Genomic DNA, 26,783 nt, shown 5'->3' with positions numbered 1-26,783 from the left:
GGAAGATAATGATGGCCGAGTACTGGGGGTTAAATAAAGTGTAGGATCTTAGTGATTGGAAAAACTAACGAAAGTGTGGTGTGTTTCTAAGATGGTCACAAGTGGCTTCGGTCTTATTTATAATGCGCAAGCTTTGATTTTGTAGCTTTTCTAACACAAAGCGACGGCTTGTTTAGTCTACGCGGTAGTGTTGCGATAAGTGTACATATGGTCACGTTATCATTTTTGTTGACGCAAAACTGCACTGCGAAAAAGCTCAAGACGCGAATATGGACTCATTATTATTTATATTGTGTGATCCCACATTTTCTCTTAAAGTGAAGGTTATTCCACATGTAAAGTTTCCACATTTCGTACCTTTTCATGACAACCATCCATTTTGGTAACCGTCTTGATGGGAGACGGTATAGAAAGGGAACGATCATTCATTTCTAATGGGGTAATCACAAGGTCTAACACAAACCCTCTCAATTTTGGAATACACCATTAGTATATGAGGGAATTGGGTTAGTAGAATGTGTCCAATATTTCTCTAAATTTTCAGGATTTTCCGACGAACATGAATATGAATAATGGCTAGAGATTTGTCTATAATTGACCTGGTTTCCGCATTTGATTTTAACTTCTAAAACTCATTATTTACTAATGTGATTTGTGGAAAGACTTGCCAAGTTATTTGATATGAATGATATGGGCCTAAAGTCAACACTACCCGTTCCACCGTTCCTACCAACCCGTCGGTCTAAAAAAAAGCGTCTCTCTAATTACTAACATACGGGCTTCATCTGACTCACCCATATCTTAAAAAATAAATAACCTTGCTAACGCTAACCCTACCATTACTCTTTGTGAATAACAGTGTCTTTTTTACCACAAAGTGCGATGGAGATGCAATTCATAATTAGAGACTATTTCTCAAATAGAAAATTCTCAATTATAGACACTATTTCTTTCTTCTAGAAAGGAAATGAAATCAGTAAGAACTAATTGCTGCGAGTGAACTTTTTTCAAACTTTGAATAACTACTTAAATATAAAACTCATTTGAGGAGTGAATAGAAATTTTACTAGATCTTTTTTCTTGATTAAATTTGTCATGTTTTTTACCTGGTTTCATCTAGAGTTATTTAGAATTAGACCACATCAAAGTGATTTTATCTTTAATTGTCATTTATAGATCACTTATTTTTACTGAACTGGGAAGACAAATTTGTATTCTATTATGTGAAAATCATGTTAGATATCATTTTAGTTGTAGCAATGTGAAAAAATAAAAATAAAGAGTGACTGAAACCGATAAAGCAAAAAGAAAATAATAAGAAGGTCAATGCTAGCCTAATGATGCCGTAAGTGCTTCAAACTAATGGTGCATTTTGTGCCTTTAGTATCACTTCAAAAGCAACAGGCTATGGAACATTTGATTAATTAATAATTTAGCTTGATTAGTAGAAGATTGCAGACTTTTTGTGAATCAGAGAAATGAACAATTTTTTTTTTTTTAAGTTAAAAACTTAATCTTGATATAAAATCTTTAATAATTTAGCTTGATTAGTAGAAGATTGCAAACATTGTGTGGATCACAGAAATGAACAATTTTTTTAATTTAATAAATTAATTTTGATATAAAATATATTCACATGAGATAGCTTCAAATCCACGTAGCAAATTTGAAGAGCAAATTTTAATTCGGAATTAAAAAAAAAAAATTTCACTCAAAATCCCACGATTTCCCTAGGAAAGCGGGGGAAAATATGGAGCCGGGGGGGGTGAGGGTGGTTTTCAAGACTGCACCGTTACATTGCCAAGCTTTTTAAAAAATAAACTAAAAGAAGATCACAATTATGAACTATATATAATTTTTCCATGGCCAACACCTTTTAATTTTTTATAATCCAGCGCAAGTAGGCTAACTAACTGAAGGCCCATTAGAACATTTTATCAGCCCTTGAACTGATTAAATTCGTTTTATTTACCTGTACAAGTGACCCTAACTCAGAATAGTTTCATGGAGTAAGTGAAATTTGAATTTTTAACTTTCAGTTCCTAACTTGGAAATGTACTGACACCCCGACCAATCATGTCAATCCACAGGATTGGCCTAGCATCTTTATTTTTAAAGTGATATCTAACATGATTTTTACATAATAGTATACAAATTTGTCTTATCAATTCAGTAAAAATAAGTGATCTACAAATGGCAATTAATAAGAATTTTTTTTCAATGTGGTCTCTAACTCTAAATAACTCTACATAAAATGATAGAACATCAGTTGAAGTTCTGTACTATGGTCAATTTTCACACAACATCTTTCTAGTACCTAGCCAGCGCAACTTGTGAAAGACTTCATTCATCATTCTCATAAACTCAAGTTTTAATATTTCTTTGTAAGTCGTTCTTAGCCCTTTGCCTGTTCGTCAAGTTTCATGAACTTCTAGTTTAGTGCAGTACCCAAAATAATTTTTATGCAGTTGGTAAAATCTAAACAATGTGATCAATTGTGTCGATGTAGAGGATTGGACCGACATCTTAACTTTTTCACCTATTGCGCGTGTAGTGGGAACATAATTTTTCCGGTGTGGGTTTTTTAAAGTGGACAATGCAACTTGTGAAAGACTTCATACGTCATTTTCATAAAGTCAATTTGTGACGTCTCATTTTATGTCTTTCTTAACCCTTTGCCTCTTCATCAAGTTCCATGAACTTTTAGTTTATTGCAATCCCCAAAATAGCTATTGCTCAAATACGTCCATAATCACGCTAATCATTGAATCACCTGTAGAGAATATCGGATTCCCAAAAATCGGATTCGACACTAAATTGAACCCCTAAAACAAGTGCGGAAGACGGGCCCGGGAAAATCACATGTATCACCGATCCTAAGGCACATCACAGAATCGAACATACCTTGTTAGCCACAGATTAAAAACCGACGCTGATATGAGGAAGAAAAACTGATCTCATTCGATCCGATGACGTAAATTTGCCTTGAGGGGAAGAGAGTATCGCCTCCTTTTTCTTACTGTTCTTTTTGGAGTGTTTTAAGGGAGAAAGGGAGGAGGAACGTACGTAAATCCAAAAGGTGCGTTCCTCCCTCTCTTTTCCCCCTTAAATACGTCATCTCCAAAGGACGTGTCCCTTCGGCAAAAGACGACCCCCAAAAGTTACAACTCTTCAACGTATCCCTCTATCCATGGGCCCTAATATTATGGGCCAAGCTTTTAGGCCCAATATGGGCGAACGGGCCAACTTAGTCCCATCACAATAATTAATAAAATCATCATCTCCCACTCACACATGGTGGGCCGAACAAGATCCTCTTTACCTCTCTTCAACATTCATACCGGTGAATAATCCGTGCGACTAGCATACTTTGAGAGCTCGTTGCCATACATCTATTAGGAATATATAGCAGCTCATAATGGGCATCACACTTTGAGTAGATTTAGAATATAGTACCCTAGATCGATCGATCACATTTAAATTTCTTTTGATCTCTTTTAAACAATGATATATATATATATATATATATATATATATATTGTATTCACAATTATGATTATCCCAAAGACAGTCATAATTGGTCGACCAGTGAATACAAAACTACAATGTGATTATCCAAATTTGATCTTCCTCTTTCCTTCAAACTCTTAATTTCAGTTGAACTTACTTTTCTAGAAATGTCCCATTAGATCGAATCAACTCATGACCATTGATAACATCCTAAGATAGCAAACACTAAATAGAAATCTTGAGAATAAGTAAAAGTCATGAGGGCACTAAAATTGATGAACTATTTTCCTCAAGAGTCTTACACGGCATAAAAGTTGAGATCAAATTTGTGCCACTCTTATTGGTCGTCTCATGCATACGTAGTATGAAATACGTATTACGGTATTAACTCATTTCCCATGGAGCGTATGTCTACACCTTCAATACCGTACATATGATAGTTTAGACATACCCAATATCTAACTTGAGTTCACGTATCTACTCATTTACAAAATTTATCAGAACTCACATCTGGCATCATAGACAAATAAAGTAAAATATGTAGGTTATTTTACTTTCGGACATAGTAAATATTATGTCATCATCTTAACACCCAGTTAAGGCAACAAATATATTTTAAGCTTGAGCTCTCGATTATCACCTAGATAATAAGCTTAAAAACCGTCTCATCTCTATTTATCACATAGTAAATAGAGGCGATTACCCATGTGAGTGGGCTAATCTTATATCTGTCCGACATACTTTCTCAACTTAATGTAATGCACTGAGCATTAAGATGCATAAAGGTCAAACAAAGATTCATAGGTATTAATAATAAAAAACACAAGTTCATAAATGTGAACAACTCAGAGAAATTACAATATCCAGTACATCAGACTCTACGCAATCCTAGAGATTTTACATGACCACAAAACACATCTCTAGTTATTGGCTTTGTCATAGGATTTGCTACCATTCTATACATAAATATGTATTATAAGTTCACATCCTTTCGTGCAACCATATCTTTGACAAAGTTATACTTGGTATCTATATGTTTGGTCTTGTCATGATATTTTGAATACTTGGTGTACGCTATAGTTGCTTGGCTATCATAGTTAACCAATAATGGATTTGCAGCTTTCTCAATAACATCTAAATGATCCAAAAATCTCTTAAGCCAAACTCTTTCTTGTACTGTTGCTGATAATGCCACGAACTCACCTTCCATCGTGGACAAAACTATACATGTTTGCTTCTTACTGCTCCATGATATGGCGCCATTGTTCAGTAAGAAAGCAAATCCATAGATAGATTTCCTTTCATCTAAATCTCCTCCCCAATCAGCATCTGAATAGCTTTCAAGTCGCAAATCCTTTCCTTGATAATTCAACTTGTAATTAGCAGTTCCCTTTAGATACTTCAGTATTCTTTTAACGGCCTTCCAATGTGCTTGACCTGGGTTAAATTGGTATTCACTCACCATTCCAACTACAAAACATATGTCAGGTCTTGTACACATCATAGCGTACATCAAACTCCCAACAACACTAGCATAAGGAACATGTTTCATTTGTTCCTTCTCTTGTGGAGTCCTTGGACACAGTCTATGGCTCAATCCTTCACCTTTTGCAATAGGAGTATCTATGGGTTTACAATTTTGCATACGAAATTATTCAATAACCTTATTTATATATGTTTCTTGCAAAAGAGATAACGACTTCTTCGAACGATCTCTTGAAATCTTAACTCCAAGAATGTATGCAGCCTTACCCATATCTTTCATCTCAAAGTTGGAAGATAACTAACTCTTCACAATATTTACAAACTCCATATTGCTTCTGGCAATTAGTATATCATCAACATATAATGATATGATCACAAATTGATCTTTGGATCTTTTGATATATACACAATGATCATCATCTATCATTGTAAAATCATATGCTATTATGGCATTATGAAAACGTATGTACCATTGTCTCGATGACTGCTAAAGGCCGTATATCGATTTCAAAAGTCGACATACCTTTTGTTTTTGGCCTTCTTTAATGAAACCAGCAGGTTGTTCCATATATATTTCTTCCTCTAATTATCCATTGAGGAAAGTAGTCTTTACATCCATTTTAACCACTATTGCCAGAATAATGCGAATCGAGGTAAATCTCATTACAGGAGAAAATGTTTCTTCATAATCAATTCATTCCTGTTGGTTATACCCCTTCGCCACAAGGCGAGCCTTATGTCTTTCTATCGAGCCATCAGATTTTCGCTTTATTTTGAGAACCCACTTGTTCTCAATAGCTTTGCGTCCTTTTGAAATATCAACTAGTTCCCAAACTTGGTTTGACTTCATTGACTCAATCTCCTCTTCCATTGCATGAATCCATTTTTCTTTACTATGGCAACTTAGAGCCTCATGTATATTTCTTGGCTTATCCTCATCTTGTGGGGCAATCATAAAAGTTTTCCCTTCAATGTCAAAACGTCGACAGGAAATACTTTTGCGACTTGTTCGCCGTATGGTAGATTGTGCATTTTGCACATCATTTCCCATTATGCTCCCACTAGGATTAGATAATGCTGATGTCGTCTCATCATGTGGTTGTAATTGAGAATGAGTTGAATTCAATTCATCACTTCTCATATTACTCCCACTTAGACGAACTTCATTAAGTTCATTATCTTGATCCAAGGTTTCAAATAGAGAGTAATCTTCACCTCTTTCATCCTTCTTAGGAAATTCATTATCTAAGAATGTGACATCCCGTGATTTAAATTCGGTTATACTCCCACTTTCCTGCTCACCTATAAACACATATCCTTTCGAGTGTTCAGAGTATCTTATGAAAATACTCTTCTTTCCTCTGGGACCCAATTTCCCAAACTTGTGAGAGAGCTCATGAGTATAGGTAGCACATCCCCATGGCTTAAGAAAACTTAAGTCCGGTTTTCTACCCGTCCATAACTCATATGAAGTGAAAGTAACTGATTTGGAAGGCACACGGTTAAGTATATAGGCATCAGTTAACAAAGCATCACTCCAAAAAGTGATAGGTAAGTTAGCATGTGCCATCATTGACCTAATTATTTCCAATAGGGTTCTGTTCCTTCTCTTCGCAACACCATTTTGTTGAGGAGTATATGGAATAGACAACTATCTTTTTATTCTTTTTTCATCACATAATTTTATGAACTCATTAGACAAATATTCTCGACCTCGATCGGATCTCAATACTTTTATTTTCTTATCTAATTGATTTTCTACCAAGTTCATAAACCTTTTGAAACAACTCAATGCTTCAGATTTATGAGAAATCAAATAGACATATCCGAATCGAGTATAATCATCTATAAATGTGATGAAATAAATAGCCCAATGCCTTCATTTTATTCATTGGACCACAGACGTCAGAATGAATTAAATGCATAGGAAATTTAGCTCTTTTACATTTTCCAAGTGGTTTCCTTGTCGTTTTCCCTACTAGGCAATGCTCATATATGGGCAAATCGACTTTTTCAATATTTGCCAAAAAGCCCTCTTTGGCTAGTCTATTCATACGTTGTTAGCTAATATGACCAAGTCTAGCATGCCACACATTCACATCATTATCATATAAATTAGGAGATGTGAGAAGGGAATAACAAACATTTGCATTAACATAGTCAATATCTTATACAATGAAACCATTCAAAAAATAACCACAACCATAGAAATTTGTATCCAAAAACAAATCCATACCTCTATTATGGAAGTTCATATTAAAACCTAACTTGACCAACACTAAAACAAACACTAAATTCCAATGAATCTCCGGAGCATACAATACATCCTGTAGGAACAAAGTGCATCCACCACGCATGTTCAATTGGCAGGTGCCAATTCCTTTTACTTCAGCTCTGGAATTGTTTTCCACATAGATCCACTTAGTTCCAGTTGGTACTCGTCGGAATTCCATAAAGGATTCTCTATTCTTCGCTACATGGTCTGTCGCTCCTGAATCCATAGTCCACAAAGGATTAGACTCAGTTAAGAATACGGAACTCAATACATAAGCAAAGTTATGAAAAGTACAATGGGTGTTTACCTTCTTTGGCTCACAACAGTCGCAAGCATAGTGACCTTTCTTGTCACAATTGTAACACTTCACCCTTGTAAGCTTCTTCATTCGAGGACTCTTTCCTCTTTCATGTTGGTTAAGCTTAGGTTTCTTCTCTGAATGACCTACTTCCTTGCCTTTCCCTTTATCGAACCAGTTAGGACGTTTGCGCTTAGAGCTTGAAGCTCCATGTGAGCTAGAACCAGCATGATAGATTTCAGCTTCCGTTTTAACCGCCAAGAGGCGGTCCTCTTCCAGCTCAAGATGACGCACTGCATTCTCAAAGGTTTTGATATTCTCATTTATGGGTTAGGTGCACCTTCATATGCTCCCAACTCTAAGGCAAGGAATGAATCAGTGCTTGCACTTGCTACTCATCAGTCAGGACATGGCCAGCATCTTTCAGCTCATTAATCATTTTTGACATCTTTCTAAGATGTTGCTTCATGGTCTAACCATGAGGCTTCTTATAAGAGTCAAACCTAATAGTGAGCTGCCTCAGTCTGGTCACCGAAGTATGACCAAATCTTGCTATCAAAGCTTCCCACATTTCCTTGGCATTTTCAAAACGCCTAAACTCTCGCATGACGTCATTTTCCATGCTACTTAGCAACGTAATGCGAGCAAGAGAGTTCTTTCTTTTCCATGCAACAAATGATTCCTTATCTCTCTTGTGCCGTGTAGTGTTTCCTTCTTCAGGTTCTACCATGGTCAGGTTAAGAGCTTCTAGTGTCTCTTGCTCTTCCAGCACATATTGGATTTTCATGTGCCATATTTCATAGTTATCGCCATTAAGTTTCTCACCTTTGTTCAGCTCAGCAACTATGCTCTTTGTGGCTGAAGCCATTGATTTGAACATATCAGACATATATGCACGAATTATTAATGCCTATCATTTATGCATCCATTTTGCACAAAACCATCATATTAATGAATAATTTCAAGTAAGGTTTTAGAATCAAAAGGTCACTATGTTTCCAATCATCATCCAAAATCCTAACTTGGAGTTATTATTAATATAACATTCTATGCAAAATAAATTCTTTGAAATTACAAAAATTTCTATGAACTACCCACAACAGTTAATAATAACATAAAGCAAATAGTACTTGATATCAAATAATGATATAATAATAATACTTTCATATAATACAACTAACATATCAGTTGCCACACCAACCATAACTAGGTAGATAACATTACATAAGATGTCCACAAAGCACACTAAATAAAGACCAGCAAAAAACATCTAGCACCAAGTCAATATACGAACTGTGAAAGATCATCTTTTGTTCAATTTCTTGATCTTTTCCCTTATAACAATCCAGTAATAATCATCTATAAAATCCATCACAATTTTCCTATACGAAGCAGCTCTGTTGACTTCCCATACGCGATTCAACACTCTTTGCCATTCATGTGGAAGAGTGTTCATGAAAAATCGCACCATCTCAGACTGTGGCATGGGACAACCATTCCATATGACCTTTTGTATTTTCTCGTTGACTTCAAGAATGTGATCAATTAAGTTGCCACTCTCCCATCGATGATTAGTCAGCTTAGCTATCAACTTAGAAAGCCTTTCCTTTTGTCATCGGTAATTACGCGAATAGGTGTGCGCAACTTAAGGGGAGAATCCTTGACATGTCCACCCATCTTTTAAAAACAAGAATGAGCCAAAATGCACGCACGGGTACTGTTCATCGCTTCTCTTCCTCTGGGGTTTTGAACTGAATCTCGCCGGCTTCATCTGCTCGATCCGGCCGATCCAGACCTCCGATTGGCGTGAAAATTGGGGGTTCAGCTCCTCTGGGAAAGCCCTCGCTCCTCACCGAACGGATTCGAGTCTCTTCATCTCTGCGGCGAGATCTGAGCTGCCTCTCCACGAGAATCGCTTGCTGCTGCGCTGCTCGGCCCCTTGAGGTGCGGTGCTGGTGCGGCTCGGGTCTGCTAGCAGAGGTTCGCAGGCATCCCAGCACCCTCAAGTAAGCCTTCCTCGGCTCTGCTCCTGAACGATTGCTAGTGCTCCCCTGTCCCGACCTCGCCGTGTGCCGCGCCCCCGCACCGGCTAGCTGCGTTGCTCGGCCCTTGAGGAGCAGTGCTGGTGCGTCTCGGACCTGCTAGCAGCGAGAGGAGGGCGTCAAGTAAGCTGCCTTGCTCTTGAATGAACTGTTGGTCCATCCACCCTGCCCCGTCCTTGCTGCTTCCGGCCAACCCAAGAGGTGTGTGGCGTCCGACCGGTTAGTCTCTCGCTCTCTAGATGGCTCTTTGTGTAGAGGTCTCGGTTTAGCTGGCCGGGTAATGTTATGGCTGCTCAATGGTGTGGGTGGTGAGCCGAGTAATACGGCACAATTGAGAGATGAATCGGAGAGGACTTCTAGCCCCCTCAATCGAGACAAGGAGGCCCGGTCTCCATGCTCACGGGCAAGGCTCTGCACTAGCGAGACCTCAAACCGTGGTCCCAAAGATGTAGGCCGGGATAGGCGCTCGAGAGGACGAAGTAGAGCGAGGTCAGCTTCCAAACGGCCCCAAGCCTCACAAAAGCAAGTGAGAAAACCAGACGCCCTGGCTGTCCGGACGTGGGCAAATGTTGCGAAACTTACAGCGAAAGGGTATGACCTTACCTTTGTTCCTCCCTCGTTTGAGGATGATATCCCTATGGTGGATCTTCCTGAAGAAGTGTTAGATGCGGTGGATCCCAAATGGCATGAGTGTCTGGTTGGGTATTATGTAGGAAAGAGTTTGTCGTTCCAGCTCACGGAGAACTCGCTCAAGCTAGCTTGGGGACCGAAGCTTGTTGAGGTTTTCGCCGATGACCGGGGTTTCTTTTCTTCCGCATCCCGACCCCGAGTTCCGAAGGAAGATTTTGGAAGAAGGTCATATAACGGTTGCAAGGGTTGCACTTGTTTTGTAACAATGGAAGCCGCTCCTAGAGTTGAAGAGGGAGAAGCAAACCATGGTGCCAGTGTGGATTCGCTTGAAGAACCTACCTCTTGACCTATGGACAGCCTCGGCAATTAGCGCCATCGCGAGCACCATTGGCAAGCCGTTATTTGTTGATCAACGCACGGAGCAATCTCAAAGGATCTCTTTTGCAAGAGTTTGCGTGGAGCTTCAAGTAAACAAGCCGAGGTTCTACTTGACCAAGGTAAGACTAAACGGAGTTGTTCGGTCGATGCCATCGAGTATGAGTGGAAGCCGCGGAATGCTTGAAGTGTGGCTCCTTTGGGCACAATTGTGCAGCCTCTTTGACTGGTCGGAAGGCGGTGCAAGGCCAGAAGCAAGTTCAGCCCATCCCCCCCATCGGTGGAGGCCCGCCCTCGAGACTTCACCGATGCTGGTGGTAGATCTGAATGAGGCTGAATTTGGATGGAAACAAGTCAAGGGAAGAAGAACAAATCTCCCCCCCCAAGGAGACATATTTAGACCATCCGGCCAGCTCGGAGAAGAGGAACCATCTCTCAAGCGCATGGCAGCGAGCGCTCTTAAAAGCTTGCCATCAACCTCTACCCGGAGGGCTCGGTGGGCTTCAAGCACTAATCGGGGTGGATGACCACACCTCAACAATGGAGGAAGATCCCATTAGCCATCCGGATGCGGGCTGGGGAGTGGAGCGGAGTTGAATGAGTCTGTCAACCACCTTAGCTCGGATGATGATCTTCTCTCACCTTGTCAATCGCCGAAGGCCCTCCAGGTCTATCGCCGAAGGCTCCTCCAACGAGAAACAGGGAGGAGAATACCCACGACAAGCCCCTGGTGCTTCCCCCAGACCCACCTCCTCCATCGGCTCGAACGGCTCCCACTCCGAGCCGTCGCAAGCCTCCAAAAAGGAGGTAACCTTTACTCGTTTCCTCTTTTGTACATATGTATATAGGATGCTGGAATATTAGAGGTATGGTTGATTCGACTAGGCAAGCGGAGATTCGTAGTTTTATTACTTGAACCACTTGTCTTTGTGTTGGTTTGGTGGAAACTAAGGTGCCACAGGATCGCTTTAACTCTATATCCGAAGCTCTATTGAGAGGTTGGTGTTGGACTGCAAACTATGACTTTTTCCCCAGGGGTAGAATTTGGGTCGGATGGGACCCCATGAGAGTCAAGTTTGAAGCCTTCTCTCTTACCAAGCAGGCAATTCATGGGAACCTTGAGAGCCTAGACTCTGGGGTGGCTTGCTGTGTTTCTTTTATTTATGGAGATCACTCTTTTTCGCTGAGGAGACCGCTATGGGAAGACATTATCATGAAAAGCACCCATCTCCGAGACACTCCTTGGCTTGTCTTGGGGGACTTCAATGCTATTAAGGATCCATCGGACCGGGTCGGTGGCTCCGAAGATTGGCTCCCTTGTTTTAATGAGTTTGGACAAAGGTGCTTGGAGCAAGGCGAGCTAGAGGACTTGAGGTTCGTTGGATTTAGATACACTTGGACTACGTCTTCAGGGCATTCTAGGAAAGCAAGGAAGATTGACAGGGTTCTAGTGAATGCCAAGTGGAGCTCGGATCTATCTTACTCAAAAGCCTCCTTCCTTGCTCCTGGAATCTCGGACCACTCGCCTATGGTGGTGAAGGTACTTAATTCGACTCATCGAAGGAAGCCCTTCAAATTCTTCGACTTCTGGATGAAGCACCCGGAGTTCAATGAAATTGTCTCACAAGTGTGGGATGCGCCGGGGAGTGGCGTCCCTATGTATAAGCTTGTCTCTAAACTCAAGGCTCTCAAATATCGGCTCAAGCAGCTCAACAGAGATTCCTTCTCTAATATATCTGCTAGAACTCTTGATGCGCGGAAGATGATGGAGGCCACTCAAGCAGAATTACAGCTAAATCCCTTCTCTGCTAACCTTGCTGAGGTGGAGAAAAGCCAAAGGTGTATCTTTGCAGAGTTGCGCTCCTCGGAGGAGTCCTTCTTCAGGCAAAAGTCCAGGGTCAGATGGCTCAGGGAGGGAGACCGAAATACCAAATTCTTCCATCAATATGTCAACAAAAGACAGTTGAGGAACGAGTCCTCTCCGTCCTCGACTCTTCGGGGAACATAGTGACGGAACCACGGCTGGTGCAACGAAGGTTTGTAGAGTTCTTTGAGGACCTCTTGATGCCGCAAGGGAGATTATTAGACCTTCGTTAGAGGACTTGAGGGAGGTTATTCAACATCCACTTTCGGTTGATCGAGGCTGCACTTCTTGCTCAACCGATTCTGAGAGATGGAGATCCGGAACACTATCTTCTCTTTGCCTAAGGGAAAGGCTCTGGGCCGGATGGCTTCACAAATGGAGTTTTTCAAAGAAAACTGGGACACGGTTGGTCCTTTAGTAACGACCGCAGTGTTGGATTTCTTCAACTCGGAAAACTCTTGAGGGAGGTTAACAATACAATCTTGGTAATGGTTCCGAAAGTGCTCAACGCCACTTCGTGGAGGATTATAGGCCCATCGCCTGCTGCAACACTATCTACAAGTGTATTACAAAGGTGCTAGCTAAACGGGTGGCCCTAACTTTGAAGAACACGATAGGCCCCTTTCAGACTGCTTTTATAAAAGGTAGACGAATTAGGGACAATATTTTGCTGGCTCAGGAACTATTCTCTAGCTTCCACCTTGAGCCTTATCTACCTAAATGTGCGATAAAGGTGGACTTCAGGAAAGCCTATGATACCGTGGATTGGGGCTTCCTTGAGAATGTGATGCTGGCCTTTGGCTTCCCTCACTCTGTCACTAGTCTAATTATGACATGTGTTCGCACTACTAAATTCTCAATTGCTTTGAATGGAGAGCTCCACGGGTTTTTTGCGAGCGGTCGAGGTCTTCGCCAAGGTGATCCCATCTCTCCTTACCTTTTCACTATGGTCATGGAAGTGCTCTCAGGGATCATTCTTAAGCACTCCTCGAGGCCTGATTTCAAGTTCTTCTGGAGGTGCAAGGCAGTGGGTCTTTCACATCTCTTCTTTGCAGATGATGTCTTCCTTTTTTGTGAGGCGCACCTTCCTACGGCGACTCTCCTTAAGGAAGCTCTAAATATATTTTCCTCTTGGAGTGGCCTTTGTCCTAACTCGTGCAAGAGTGAAATTTTCTTGGCGGGTGGCAATCTCTCCCTAGGGAATAATATTCTATTGAAGTTGGGCTTTTGAGAAGGAAGCCTGCCAGTTCGGTACCTGGGGGTTCCCATTATCACTTCAAGGATCAATAAAGCAGACTGTTGTACCCTGGTCAATCGCATCACTGCAAGGGTTCAGTCTTGGACCCACCGATTACACTCTATTGCTGGTCGGCTTCAGCTTATCAAGTCAGTTCTTCATGCTATACAAGCCTACTGGGCTAATGTCTTTGTTTTACCTACATCTGTGATGGAACAGATAGAGAAAATATTTAGACAATTCCTATGGAAAGGTCCGAACCTAGGCAGGGGTGGTGCTAAGGTAGCCTGGGATGAAGTTTGCCTTCCAAAGGATGAAGGAGGGCTAGGTGTTAGGAGGCTCCAAGATTGCAATAAAGCTTCCATGCTAAAGCATATTTGGATCTTGTTTTCCGACAAGGAAGCGCTATGGTGTAGATGGGTCCACTCCACGTTCTTAAAAAACAAGAATTTTTGGGTTGCTAGGAAGCCAACATCTGGATCCTAGGCTTGGAAGAGCTTGTTGACCCTAAGAAGGAATTTCAGGATGGCCTTCTACTGGAAAATTGGCGATGGCCAAACAACCTCTCTGTGGTTTGACACCGGCACCCTAGAGGGCCCTTGAACTGTTCTTCTCGAGATTCTCTTATCTACAGCTCGGGGCTCTCTAGACAAGCTTCATTTGCTGACCTCTTCTCGGATGCTGGCCAAGCTCTCGGGTTGGTGCTTCAATCGTGGGGCAACCTCTTCCGAGCCCGACGAATGACCCGGATCGTTGCTGTTGGCGAGAAAGCTCTTCGGGCCAATTCACTATGGCATCGGCGTGGAACTTCATCGGGAAGAAGAGGACGCAGTCCACCGGTACTCCTTCGTATGGGACAACGCCATAGTGCCTCGATATCAACTCAATCTTTGGCTTATGGCCAAGCGTAGGCTTCCAACCCGGGACCTCCTTCGGCCTATGGTATAATTGGGAATGCTACCCGTGCGTTTTGCAAGAATGTGCCGACTCTCTTGACCACTTGTTTTTTGACTCTGTCACGGCTAGCGTTGCTTTCTTTTGGGCGTCCGGATGCAATTTACCCTAGCGCAACGAGAGGTTGGGGGAAAATTTCAGATGGGCAACTACCTATTTGATGGGAAAGATTTCTATAAGTGCATAGCCCGTTTTTCCTTTGGCGCGTTGTGTCACATCATTTGGAAAAATAGGAATGACATCATCTTTAGAGACCAGCCTCTCTCAATTCCGGCCATCAAGAACCACCTCTTCAAAGTGGTCCGAGACAAGGCTATCACATTCAGGAACGTCGAAGACAATTTCAGAAACAGAAGGTTGCAGAAGTTGGAGCCTAGACCCGATTATTTTCAATGGAGACCCGTAGGTCCTTGATCTGACGCTGGCCTCCTCCTTGCTTTTGTCTCGTTTGATAGCCGGTTGAGCTAGCCGTGCTTAGTTTGGCCTTGTTGTTGTAGTTGTTGTGCCGCCTCTGCGGCTTTGCATCTCGTCACCCTTCCACTTCTTTTGTTACTACATTTGGAGTGCAAGTTCGGTGTCGAGATCTTTTTGTACATTTGGCTCTTCTTAATATATTTCTTACCTTCTACCAAAAAAAAAAACTTAAGGGGAGGCATTGTTCCAACAACAAATGTAGAACAAATAAGGGATTACATATAATCTACATAGACTTAATTAAAAAAAGAAACACATTCTTCTTTTTCTTTTTTCTTTTTTTTTTTTTTTTTTTGGGTCAACGGTCAACGGTCAACCGGGTCGGAGTCAACGGGCTACGGGTTGGACCGGTCGGACCGGACGGGCCGGTTGGACCGATCGGACTAGAAAGCCCGGTTAGGCCGGTCGGGCAAACCGACCGGCACGTGCCGCGCGCGTGCGTGGGCTTTCGTGCGTGCGTCGCAGCACGTGGGCCGAAACGTGCGACACACGTGCCTGTGGGAAACCGAGTCGGCGCGTGCTGATGACCCCCGTTCGTTCCAGCCGCTTGTGGCGGTGCGTCCGCGGCGATCCGCCACTCGTTTTTCTCATATCGACGAGGGCTTCGATCCTATGCTTTTAGAAAAAAATTTGACTTACGAAAGACCACAAAAAAGGACGAACAGTACGCAAGTGTCGGGTTTTTTCGTCCCCGATCGACTGGCAGCGGCTTCTCTCGATTTTCGACCGCAAAATTAATTCAATAACATAAAAAGGGGATCGGGAAACATGAAAGACGGCTCTAATACCAATGTAGGGAATATCGGATTCCCAAAAAATCGAATTCGACACTAAATTGAACCCCTAAAACAAGTGCAGAAGACGAGCCCAGGAAAATCACATGTATCACCGATCTTAAAGCATATCACAGAATCGAACGTACCTTGTTAGCCACAGATTAAACACCGACGCTGATATGAGGAAGAAAAACTAATCCCGTTCGATCCGATGACGTAAATTTGCCTTGAGGGGAAGAGAGTATCTCCTCCTTTTTCTTACTGTTCTTTTTGGAGTGTTTTAAGGGAGAGAGGGAGGAGGAACGTACGTAAATCCAAAAGGTGCATTCCTCCCTCTCTTTTCCCCCTTAAATACATCCTCTCCAAAGGACGTGTCCCTTCGACAAAAGACGTCCCCCAAAAGTTACAACTCTTCAACGTATCCCTCCATCCATAGGCCCTAATCTTATGGGCCAGGCTTTTAGGCCCAACATGGGCAGACGGGCCAACTTAGGCCCATCACAATAATTAATAAAATCATTATCACCAATATAGATACAAGAGAGAAAGATGGTCTCATTCTTCAATTTTTTGTTTAGTGCAGGGAATATCTCAACACAGCTGAGGATCCGAAAAGGGAAAGAAGGAAATACATGGAAACTTACTTCACTAGGCAAGATATTTATAGATGAGTGAAGTTAAAATGATGAGACTCACAAATACCAACCCCTTATTCTAACTACATACACGGTTTGATTCATCACCATCAACCTTTGTCATCGTATGGCCAAAAAAAAAGTCACGAGCAAACGATGACGAAGACTACTTGAAAACGGCAAAAATTGACTTTTGGAAAATGATGGAGAGTGCCCAAGCGGCATAAGTTATCTCAAATGATGATATACGAATAAAGTAAAATAATAATAATAATAATAATGGTGGAATTTTTCTATATGTTTTTTGTGTTTTGATAAATAATACATGAATTTATTTATAGGTTTTTTTAGATGATTATCTAGGCAACAAACCAACCAAGTTATTCACAATCAATACACCATTACGAAAGATATGAAAAATCAAGAAAAATATCCTCAATTATCTTTAAAAAATACTCTAAATATCTCTAATATGATGTACTTTTGTCATGGATAAAACTTCCAGCCGGAGACCCCCCTACTTACCTGCAATGCCCGCGGTTTGAGTCCTCCACAGTTAGCTCCCCATTCCCTTCCATTTGCTATGTAGATGTGCTCATGGTATGGTACGAAATTTTTTTAATGTTGCTTTGGTCGAAAAACCGCAGCCGATTTAGAATGAGTTTGTCTTGATTGTTGTCGATGTGCTCATGGTATGGTACGAAATTTTTTTAATGTTGCTTTGGTCGAAAAGCCGCAGCCGATTTAGAATGAGTTTGTCTTGATTGTTGTCGATGATAGACCAGCGGCAGCCGATATGGTGGTCCAGTGGTGGTCAGAATGGACGACTGACGGAGGGTGATCCAATGATGACCGGAGCTTCGGCGAAATCTTGTCCGAAGGAGGCGTCGTTCTTGGTGCAGGCAAGCTCGGGAAGAAGACGACGAGCTCTTGGGGAAGAAGATGCAGGGAAATAATAAAATTATATAGGAAAGAGAAATTAAAAAAATAGAAAATTAAAAAAAAATGTAAAAAATGTCAGAATGAAGCTTAGGTGGGATATGTTTGTTGGGGCCGGCAAGGTTGAATTAAAGACGAGCTGATTATAAAGTCCAATGATTTGGACTGAGGCGTTAAGGGCTCAATTAATTGGGCCGAGTATGCAAATTGGGTTAAGAGAATCGGTTGGACCGAATTGAGCGTGTGGGCTGACTGCCGATTGGGCTTAGAATGACTAGAAATGGGGAAATTGGCAACTTGGGTCGTATTGTTGTTATAGCCCGAGTCCATCGGGCCATAACCACATTAGGACCGGGCCCTAGAGGCCGGTCCGAATCCTAACGCAACCCGGATCTTTAGGGTCCGGATCAAACCAGTAATCAGACCGGTTTCCCTGGCCTTGTCCGAAGTCCATTTCCCAGAATTAATAAAAAGTAATACAAAATTAAAAATTCAGAAAAGAGTTTAGAATTGATCTTTTGTCTAACTTCATTAGAGTTTTAGTGTTAACTCTAGTTTAAAACTAGTTTAGCATAATAAAAAATGAGAAAATCTTTTGATAAAAAACTGAACCCAACATTGAAAAAATCAAGGCTCCACTAAAGGACTTTGAATCATTTTTTTACTTTTGAGAGACAATGCTAGGTCACTATATGTCATGCCCAGAATCTTAAACACGTGCATATCCCTCGACGGTTGACTAAAATTTACGATATCTTAAGACGCATCACTGACCATTTCGTTTTATGCACATGTGGAAGCGAACTAATAATCTCATCAATTAAACATGGGATATAAAAGCAGGACAACCAATTTTCACAAAACACTTTATATACAAGCCAAATTAGTCTTACAGGTCTATACACATAAGTCTGACCCAACGAGGACTAGTGAGCCACCTATGCTCCGGACCGTTTAGCCTCAAGCCCTGAGTTCTCCATCTAAGGACCTGAAAATATTTAACCACGACAGAGTGAGATAAAAATCTCAGCAAGTCAACACCCTAAATCTCGACTAGGACGAGAATTCACTCAGAGGCAGCCTAAATAGGCGTCACACAAAACTTACCTCACCTCAGCACATCTCTGCAGATTAGTGCGTCACATATACACTTATAAACGTAGCAAGCGTAATCAATAACTGGAACATATCATTTCATCACAACCAATTACATGGGTCCCGATTATAAGGTAACATTATTATGATACGTCACATTCCATACCACATTTACCCCATAATAAGGCGCAACTATCTCAACTCATGTATATTCAAGTTTTTACTACCCATCGGTCACGGTCAACTCCCCAGTCAGTAGTCATTGGACATAACTGGGCATCATCTCGCCCCATCAAGCATGGCAACATCTAAAACTCCCGCTTAGACAGCATCCCAAAAAGGGGCATTGATCCAGCCTCCACCGCGACCGACTTCCAGACTCTTGTCGGGCATCCAATAAAATTAGGCATCATCCCCAAACTCTTGTTGGGTGACGGGTTCTAATAGTAACCACACACATATCCATACTTGGCCAAAAATATTGTACTTTGCACTAAAATACCTCAATTTCAAATAATGGACTTGGCTCATTTTCTTCGTAATAAAAATCATCCCGATAAAATAATCATGCGTGGTCACGCATTTAAATCGAACTAGTAAGCATGGTACCCTCTCATTTCAAAATTTCATGATTTCATATACTATATAAACATTTTTGGCGTCAAAAAACCAACACCCGGTATTTTTCTATTTAAATACTAAAATCCATTTTTTGCAATAACAGTCCATAACAACAACCAAGAACTTAATTGCACAATTAAGCAATCAATTTCACATATTAGCAAGCATAAGCTTTAAGCATACCAAAAGTCAACCACATCACCAAATATGCATTATCTAAATATGCATTATTTAGCAAGCTAGATATCAAAACAACCACAAAACTATAATCGGCCATAATCGGCAGAAACCGAGACTACTCGCACGTCTCCAAGTTTAATTCATGATCATGTAGACGTACATACTCACGCAATCTGTTAACACGTCTAAAGGGAATGAAGTAAACTGGATGTGATTTCTGTCCATTAGAAATCGATAGAGCAACCTGAATCTCTCACATGCTTTTTAATGCAATTTTCAATTCTTAGACGAATGAAATAAAAGTTTGAGAACTCAAATACATAAGTAGCATAGAAACTCACATCATCACTAACTTGCTAATTGTAAGTCTCAAGCTATAAAATCACGTAACGTGATTATATTAATTGCACAAATTATATAATTGACACGAAAATATTTTACATGTAAACGAGTTAAAGTATCAGAGATTTGATCATAAGCTACTTACTACTTACTAGTCCGATCCTTATATTTCAAAACAGACGATGCAAACGCGAGTTGCTCCCCCTTCATTTAGGGAAAAAAAATATTCAAATGCCTATGCCGTGTTGAGTGCTTACTCTAAAGAAAAACAAAAGATAAAAAACAAAAAATCAAAATCTTGTCTGTTGTACCTTGCGCTATTATCGATAGCCAGATGTCCTCTGCTTCTCCATCTTCTTCCGTCGTGTGCATTAATAGCCTTCTGCTGTGGAGGCTAATTGAAGTGAACTCCTAACCACTTTGCAACTGCTATCAAGGTCTTTCGTTCCATTCCCATTGGCCATAATTTGATTTCCTCCCATAAACATAGCAACAAATGAGGCTTAAGGTTTCGACTTTTGTGCATTCGGAATCTTTGGGATCGTTGCTCTGGTTTTATCATGTAATTTTGATTATAATTAATTTCCTGAGAAATTTCAAACTAATATACATATAATAAATTTACTTCAAATTAATTTCTTGATCATAAAAGATTCCAAACTAATATATATGTATCAAACTTATCTCGACTGATAATAAAAAAATTCAAAATTGATATATTTGTGATAAATTTACCATAAACTAATTTATTCAACCGCTAAAAATCCTAAACTGATACATTTATAACAAATATATCATCCGTTAAATTAGATTAATACCACAAAAAATTATATAAATATGACAAACAGAGAGTAAAATCGCAAATTGGTATACCAATCAACTATCACGTATAATTCAATTTAGTAATTTGACAGAAAAATTTAATGAAAACTAACATAGGGTTAATTCGTCACTAGTATAATAGTTTTGGGTAAATTTATCAAAAGTGCATCAGTTTGGATTTTTTATGATTAAATAATTAGTTTATGGTAAATTTGTCATAAATGTACCGATTTAAGATTCTTCATGATATCGACCCTTTTGATTATGATTTCCTCCCCTAATTTGGCTGTTGTTCCTTCTTTTTTTCTTTTTTTTTGTCATATATGTAATGTAGATGTAGCACACGTGACTGCCATATAAAAAAAAGGACACATGGCATATCTCTATTTGAAGAAGCTTTTCTGTGTTTTCAAGATATCATTTGTCAAAAAGCACATACTTTTCGAAACTAAAATACCTACATTTTGCCGCCATAATCATTCGCTGGGAAAAAAAGGTCATGAATATACTTTGCATATATAGATCAAGAAATTAACATGCTTCTCACACAAATAGCTCTCAATTCTCCATCATGCAAGAAAGGATGCCGATTATACTCAACTCACCAAATATACAGAGTCTTAGACGAAATTCAAGAATCTATTTGCATAAAATTATTTAAAAAATTAACAATTAATGTCAACAATTCAAGCATCTATTTCCTCCTCTCAAAGAATAATTACCTTCACTCATTTCATTCATGGAAAAAATAACTAACCCTTTTATTTTTAGAGACAATCTCAATCCATTATCTTTTCTTTTTTTTTTATACACGCATTTAATTTCGTGAGCTCGTAGTAAGACAACAAAAGTATGATTAGAGGATTCTGGCAAAAGAAAAAAAGTGGAAAACAGAAAATAAGATTACAGCAATGGTAGCTTTTGAATGACCGATAAAGTCAGCAATAGGAAGAATGGAACCCGAATCCTCTCAATCAACAACTTTTATCCAAGCAAATTTCCGTAAGCATTTGGTTCACCGGTTGTACCTAGCAGCGAGCAAAAAACTCGACCGGATTGGAAATTGCATAAACAAATCCGATTTGTGGTTTTAGATGTAGAACCACCTATTTAGACCGAAATGGTATATATATTTTTTGTTTTGACGAAGGAGGGCTGTAGTTTAGTGGTAAGCAAGAATGCCATGTCATGGCCTCGGAGACTTGGGCTCGAAACCCAGCAGCCAAATATCTTTTTCTTTATATATTTATCGTTCATGAGATATATATAATTATAAAGCGCTACAATTATCTAAAGTTCAATACAGAAAATGACAATCCGTTTAAAGCTACGAATAGCATTTATTTTATTAAGTAAAAACTTTTCTCGTGTTTTGTATATTCTTGCACTTGTACTGAACATAACCTTTTTAGGTCATGATTCAACATTTACACGGAAGTAACGTTCTTAAGTCTCAGCTGTGCGAGGCCTGAGTCTTACATAACAAGCCGTGCGAGTACACAATTTGGCTGGTATGATTATTCCACCGCACAAGTTCTTTCCTGGCCTTCTCGATTTCTCTCACTTCTCTTAGCAAGCTACTCATGCAGTATCCTCCGTTTTACTTTTGATCGCGTTCTCAGCTTCGACACCATCACAGCCACCGCTGATTTTGGGGAGCACCTCTTGCGAATGCCAAAGATAAGAGCCCAACATCTTCTCAACATCACTTTCATCAAAACACGACCAGTTTCCAATTAGTCGAATTGATCCATCTTTGGGTAATTACCGATTTTATGTGGGACTCGGTTCACTTTGGAACTTATCACCACTAGGTGTAGTCACTTTGAGCGGTTATTTGGGAGGGGGAGATGGAAGCGGGCATTTTATGTAAACATCTGATTCTCCGATTGAAGTCATTTTCAACGTAACCGGAATAGGAAGTAACGTTCTTAAGTCTCAGCTGTGCGAGGCCTGAGTCTGACGTAACAAGCCGTGCGAGTACACAATTTGGCTGGTATGATTATTCCACCGCACAAGTTCTTTCATGGCCTTCTCGATTTCTCTCACTTCTCTTAGCAAGCTACTCATGCAGTATCCTCCGTTTTACTTTTGATCGCGTTCTCAGCTTCGACACCATCACAGCCACCACTGATTTTGGGGAGCACCTCTTCCGAATGCCAAAGATAAGAGCCCAACATCTTCTCAACATCACTTTCATCAAAACACGACCAGTTTCCAATTAGTCGAATTGATCCATCTTTGGGTAATTACCGATTTTATGTGGGACTCGGTTCACTTTGGAACTTATCACCACTAGGTGTAGTCACTTTGAGCGGTTATTTGGGAGGGGAGATGGAAGCGGGCATTTTATGTAAACATCTAATTCTCCGATTGAAGTCATTTTCAACGTAACCGGAATAGGATGACTTTCGCTAGGAACCTCCGTTACTGAAATACGATTGACGTGCCATTCATCGAGCCATGCTAATTAGTCTAATTTGATGTAAAGACTATCTGACCTATATTATCATCGTCTCTACCCTTTGGAGTTGTTGGTTCTTTTTGAGCTTGGGACTAGAAGAATGGAATTGACAAGTCAGAAGATAACGCATTTGGATATGGCGGTGTGAAAGGCCCGTGGGGCTGCAGAAAAAAAGGGTAGAGAAGCCCAGTGTCCACAAGATCTTGTGCGGTAGATACGCGGTCGCATCAACCCCACTAGATATGCCCAGTGTCCACAAGATCTCGTATGGTTTGATTCTTCGAAGGGCGCATGGCTCTGTGCTACCGAGATGTTATGTCAAGGCTCGAGCGATATATAATTGCGATACGGAACTATGGAGAAAGCGACTGGACAAAAAAATGCTGGAATCTTTTTGAGATTTGAGATTTGCTTCTGCAATCACGTACAGACACACAGCTGTCCATGAAAACTTTAGGAAGAAACGCTACAGAAAAAAATTTCCCCAGCCATTATTGTAATTGCTCGTCCGGATTACCTCGTCCGTCGTTCTGCTTTCCGTGGTCGACTTTACGGTTCTGCTTTCAGTGGTCGACTTTACGAGTTCTCTGGAGAGAGTTGTCTCGCGCTCTATAGGTATCCTCTAGCTACTCACAGGTGTTTATTTCGGGCAAGAAAGACCCTAGCTACTCACAGGTGTTTTCTTTTGTGGGGTCTCAAGTAAAACGTGTTTGTATTTCGTTTTAAAGGTTGATGTTTGGCGGAGTCTCATTTTATCTATACCCATATCACTGAATACACAATCCCACGAAAAGAGAAGAATTGGTCTAGCTTGGCGAGAAGAATGAGCAATCACCAATTCAATCAAGTAAGTCATCATGAATTTCCCTTCCCTTTTCCGATCCTCTACTGTTAGATCATTTCTGTAATTTTTTCTAATATATTGATTTGTTTAAATTATATGCCAGCTCCACATGTTCAACTCCGGTGCTTAGTTAGCATTTTCCATTAATAATCACACGGAAATGCAGAATTTCTCCTAAAAATTTATTCGGAAATCACTTTATTTATTTCTTTTTTCTTTTTTTTGAGGTGCGCCCCCAGGGGGAGGGGGCGCCGGGGGGGTGTTGGATGTTTGGAGATTAGTTTAAGGGGTATCCATTTCCCCAAAAATATTATGATGACCAAAATAAAAAAATTAGCTAGAGTATATATAAGATCATTTTTCGCAAGTAGCTCTTAATGAAAGGGAAGCACATGAAGAACCATTTCAAGAACATGAAAATCCATCATCTTGCTTTACTCTGTGCTTATTATCACATTAATTATGTTGTAGCCAATACAGCATGCTAGGATCTATGACTGTTCCGTGGTGCAAGATCATGTTTCAATCCACATCGAGAGTATGCTTCGTAGTATGCCTCCCACTTCGCTAGAGCATAGTATATTTAGGGTCCGTCATCAATTGCGCAAAGTCAACGAGAAAGCCTATGACCCAGAGGTCCTAGCCATTGGCCCTTATCACTATGGAAATGACAAGTTCAAATTCATGGAGAAGCAAAAATTGCGATACCTGCAGCAATTGCTTGAGAGGAGAAAGGAGAGCGTTGACAGGTATATGCCGACTCTCAGGGAAATGGAACAACGGGCGTGTAATTGCTATGCGGAAACCATCGACCTCTCCCAAGAAAAGTTTCTTGCGATGATGCTCATTGATGGCTGTTTCATCGTTGAGTTGTTCCGTAAGTACAATAACAAGATACCGATAGACGAAGACGATCTGCTTATGCATGGATTAGGGATTCGAAACAGCATTATGCGCGATTTACTGCTGCTAGAGAACCAGCTCCCACTTTTCGTCTTGAGCAAGCTACATGACCTGACTAAAGATCCGGGCGACGAGAGTGAGTTCGGCTTTTATGCCAGGGTGTACTTCGACGTCCCCATACAAAATTGGACGATTGGCGAGGAGACGGAGCATCTTCTACATCTATATCATACGTGGCACACTTCGGACTTGCCTAAACCGAATCGGTCAGATTGCTTGTTAGTTTGCACACCAATTAAATTCTCGGCGACAGAGCTGAGGGATTCAAGAGTCAAGTTTAAGGCTGAGAAAGGGGACCAACTGAGCGACATCAAATTCGAGAATGAGACACTCGAGATAGCGGTCTTAAAAGTAGAAGACCATACCGAATCAAAATTTCGAAACCTGGTCGCATACGAGCAGCATTGTCGAAGGAGAGACATCAACTACTTTACGGATTACGTTAACTTCATGGATAATCTCATAAACTCTTCAATGGACGTGGAGTTTCTTCGCCGTGCAGGGATTATTGAGAATTATTTGAGGGATGACAAGGTGGTTGCGCAGATGTTCAACCAGATGGGCAACCACGTCGCTATATCCAATTCCTATTACTGTAAGATCTTCCAAAATGTGAATGCGCATTGTGTCAAGAGGGGCAACCTCTGGACGGCGAAACTAAGGAGGGACTATTTCCCTAGTCCTCGGTCTTTCTTTTCCGTTTTCGCAGGCATTGTGTTCTTTCTCACAGTAGCACAAACAGTATTTACTATTCTTTCTTACACAAAGTAAATGTGATCAATGCTGGTTCATATATTTCCCCTGGACAATCTATTTGTGTTCTATAGCCAATAGTATTATCTTGGTTTTCCAATGAGGACGAACCGCATGTGCTCAAAGAAAGATAGTGAAAAGTATTTATGCTTTAAATGAGGTCCACAAATCTCTCTTCATTTGGAAATAGATGATTATAACAGAAAACCAACAGGACATTAGCAACCGAGTTGATATATGGTTCAAAAAGAAAAGAGAAAAGAGGCACAACCAACTCAGATGATTACAATAGATATGGTAGGATCATCCTACGAACTCTCTTCTTCCCACAAAAATATCTAGATGGTTCTCTGATCATGCTTGACCTAAAAAAAGAGTTACAATTCAACTTGGACTACATCTAAGAAGAACACGCAGCAGCTTCGTATCTCTGAACGATTTGATGGAATCCACATCAATAGCAGGAGATCTCCAAACGATATTATCAGCAACCTTTGAATCAGGATGTGGATACTCCCAAAAACAAAATCAGCCTTTGGACTATCTCCTGATCAACTATAGTTGCATTAATCGAAAGGCCATGCTATTTTTTAAGAAAACCGCAAACCAATGAGCTTCATAACATCAGCCTTATTTTGCCGATAAATTTGTCTAAAACAGCCCAAGTGAGGGAAGCAATTGTTCCATGGGAAGCCTTATCGGAACAACATTAAATTCTCATAGAAATCAACCAACATTTAATAACAGAAACGCAGGTATAATTCCTATTAGGATCGTCTAAAGCACATTCATTCATGTCAGCCAACAAAATATGCAATTAGCAAGGAAGTAAGTTTATTCACCTCCTTTCTCTGCACATTTGATTGCATACATTTAGGGCACGTTTGGTAATGATTCTGTTCTCAAGAGCTAATTCTGACTAGAAATGATTATTTTTAATTCTGTTCTCGGGAACTAATTCTGAGTAAAAAAAACGTGTTTGGTAACTGTCCAAAATTTTTTATTCTGGAATAGAATTGTGTTTGATACCGTGCTAATTGATTCTGTTCCAAATTAATTTATTTTGATTTTTAAATAATTTTTTTTACTTTTCTTTTCTTTTCTTTTTTCCCTTTTTTCCTATTCTTCTTCTTCTTCTTCTTCATGTGGCCGATCGCCGAGCCGGCGAGGTCGGCCCTCGTCGGCCGAGCCTCGTCGGCGGTGGG

The 26,783-nt window shown here is 40.5% G+C and overlaps 1 protein-coding gene across 3 annotated transcripts; it reads left to right on the top strand.

Moving 5' to 3' along the window:
• The first annotated feature begins 23,373 nt into the window (after positions 1-23,373).
• On the top strand, positions 23,374-25,634 carry LOC104417120 (UPF0481 protein At3g47200). 3 transcript variants are annotated; one of them, XM_018860808.2, is made up of 3 exons: positions 23,374-23,633; positions 23,747-23,865; positions 24,343-25,634. In XM_018860808.2, exons 2-3 carry the CDS (start codon positions 23,842-23,844, stop codon positions 25,594-25,596), a joined length of 1,278 nt encoding a protein of 425 aa, XP_018716353.1. In that variant the 5' UTR covers positions 23,374-23,633; positions 23,747-23,841; the 3' UTR covers positions 25,597-25,634. The 3 variants fall into 3 exon arrangements, with proteins under 3 accessions (XP_018716353.1, XP_010026742.1, XP_039156902.1); XM_010028440.3 differs by having other exon boundaries at positions 24,334-25,634; XM_039300968.1 differs by having other exon boundaries at positions 23,966-25,634.
• The last annotated feature ends 1,149 nt before the right edge of the window (positions 25,635-26,783 follow it).

Source organism: Eucalyptus grandis, chromosome 8 (genome assembly GCF_016545825.1).
Source record: "Eucalyptus grandis isolate ANBG69807.140 chromosome 8, ASM1654582v1, whole genome shotgun sequence".
In the NCBI taxonomy this organism is placed as follows: domain Eukaryota; kingdom Viridiplantae; phylum Streptophyta; class Magnoliopsida; order Myrtales; family Myrtaceae; genus Eucalyptus; species Eucalyptus grandis.
This window is presented reverse-complemented; position numbering and strand designations above follow the sequence as displayed.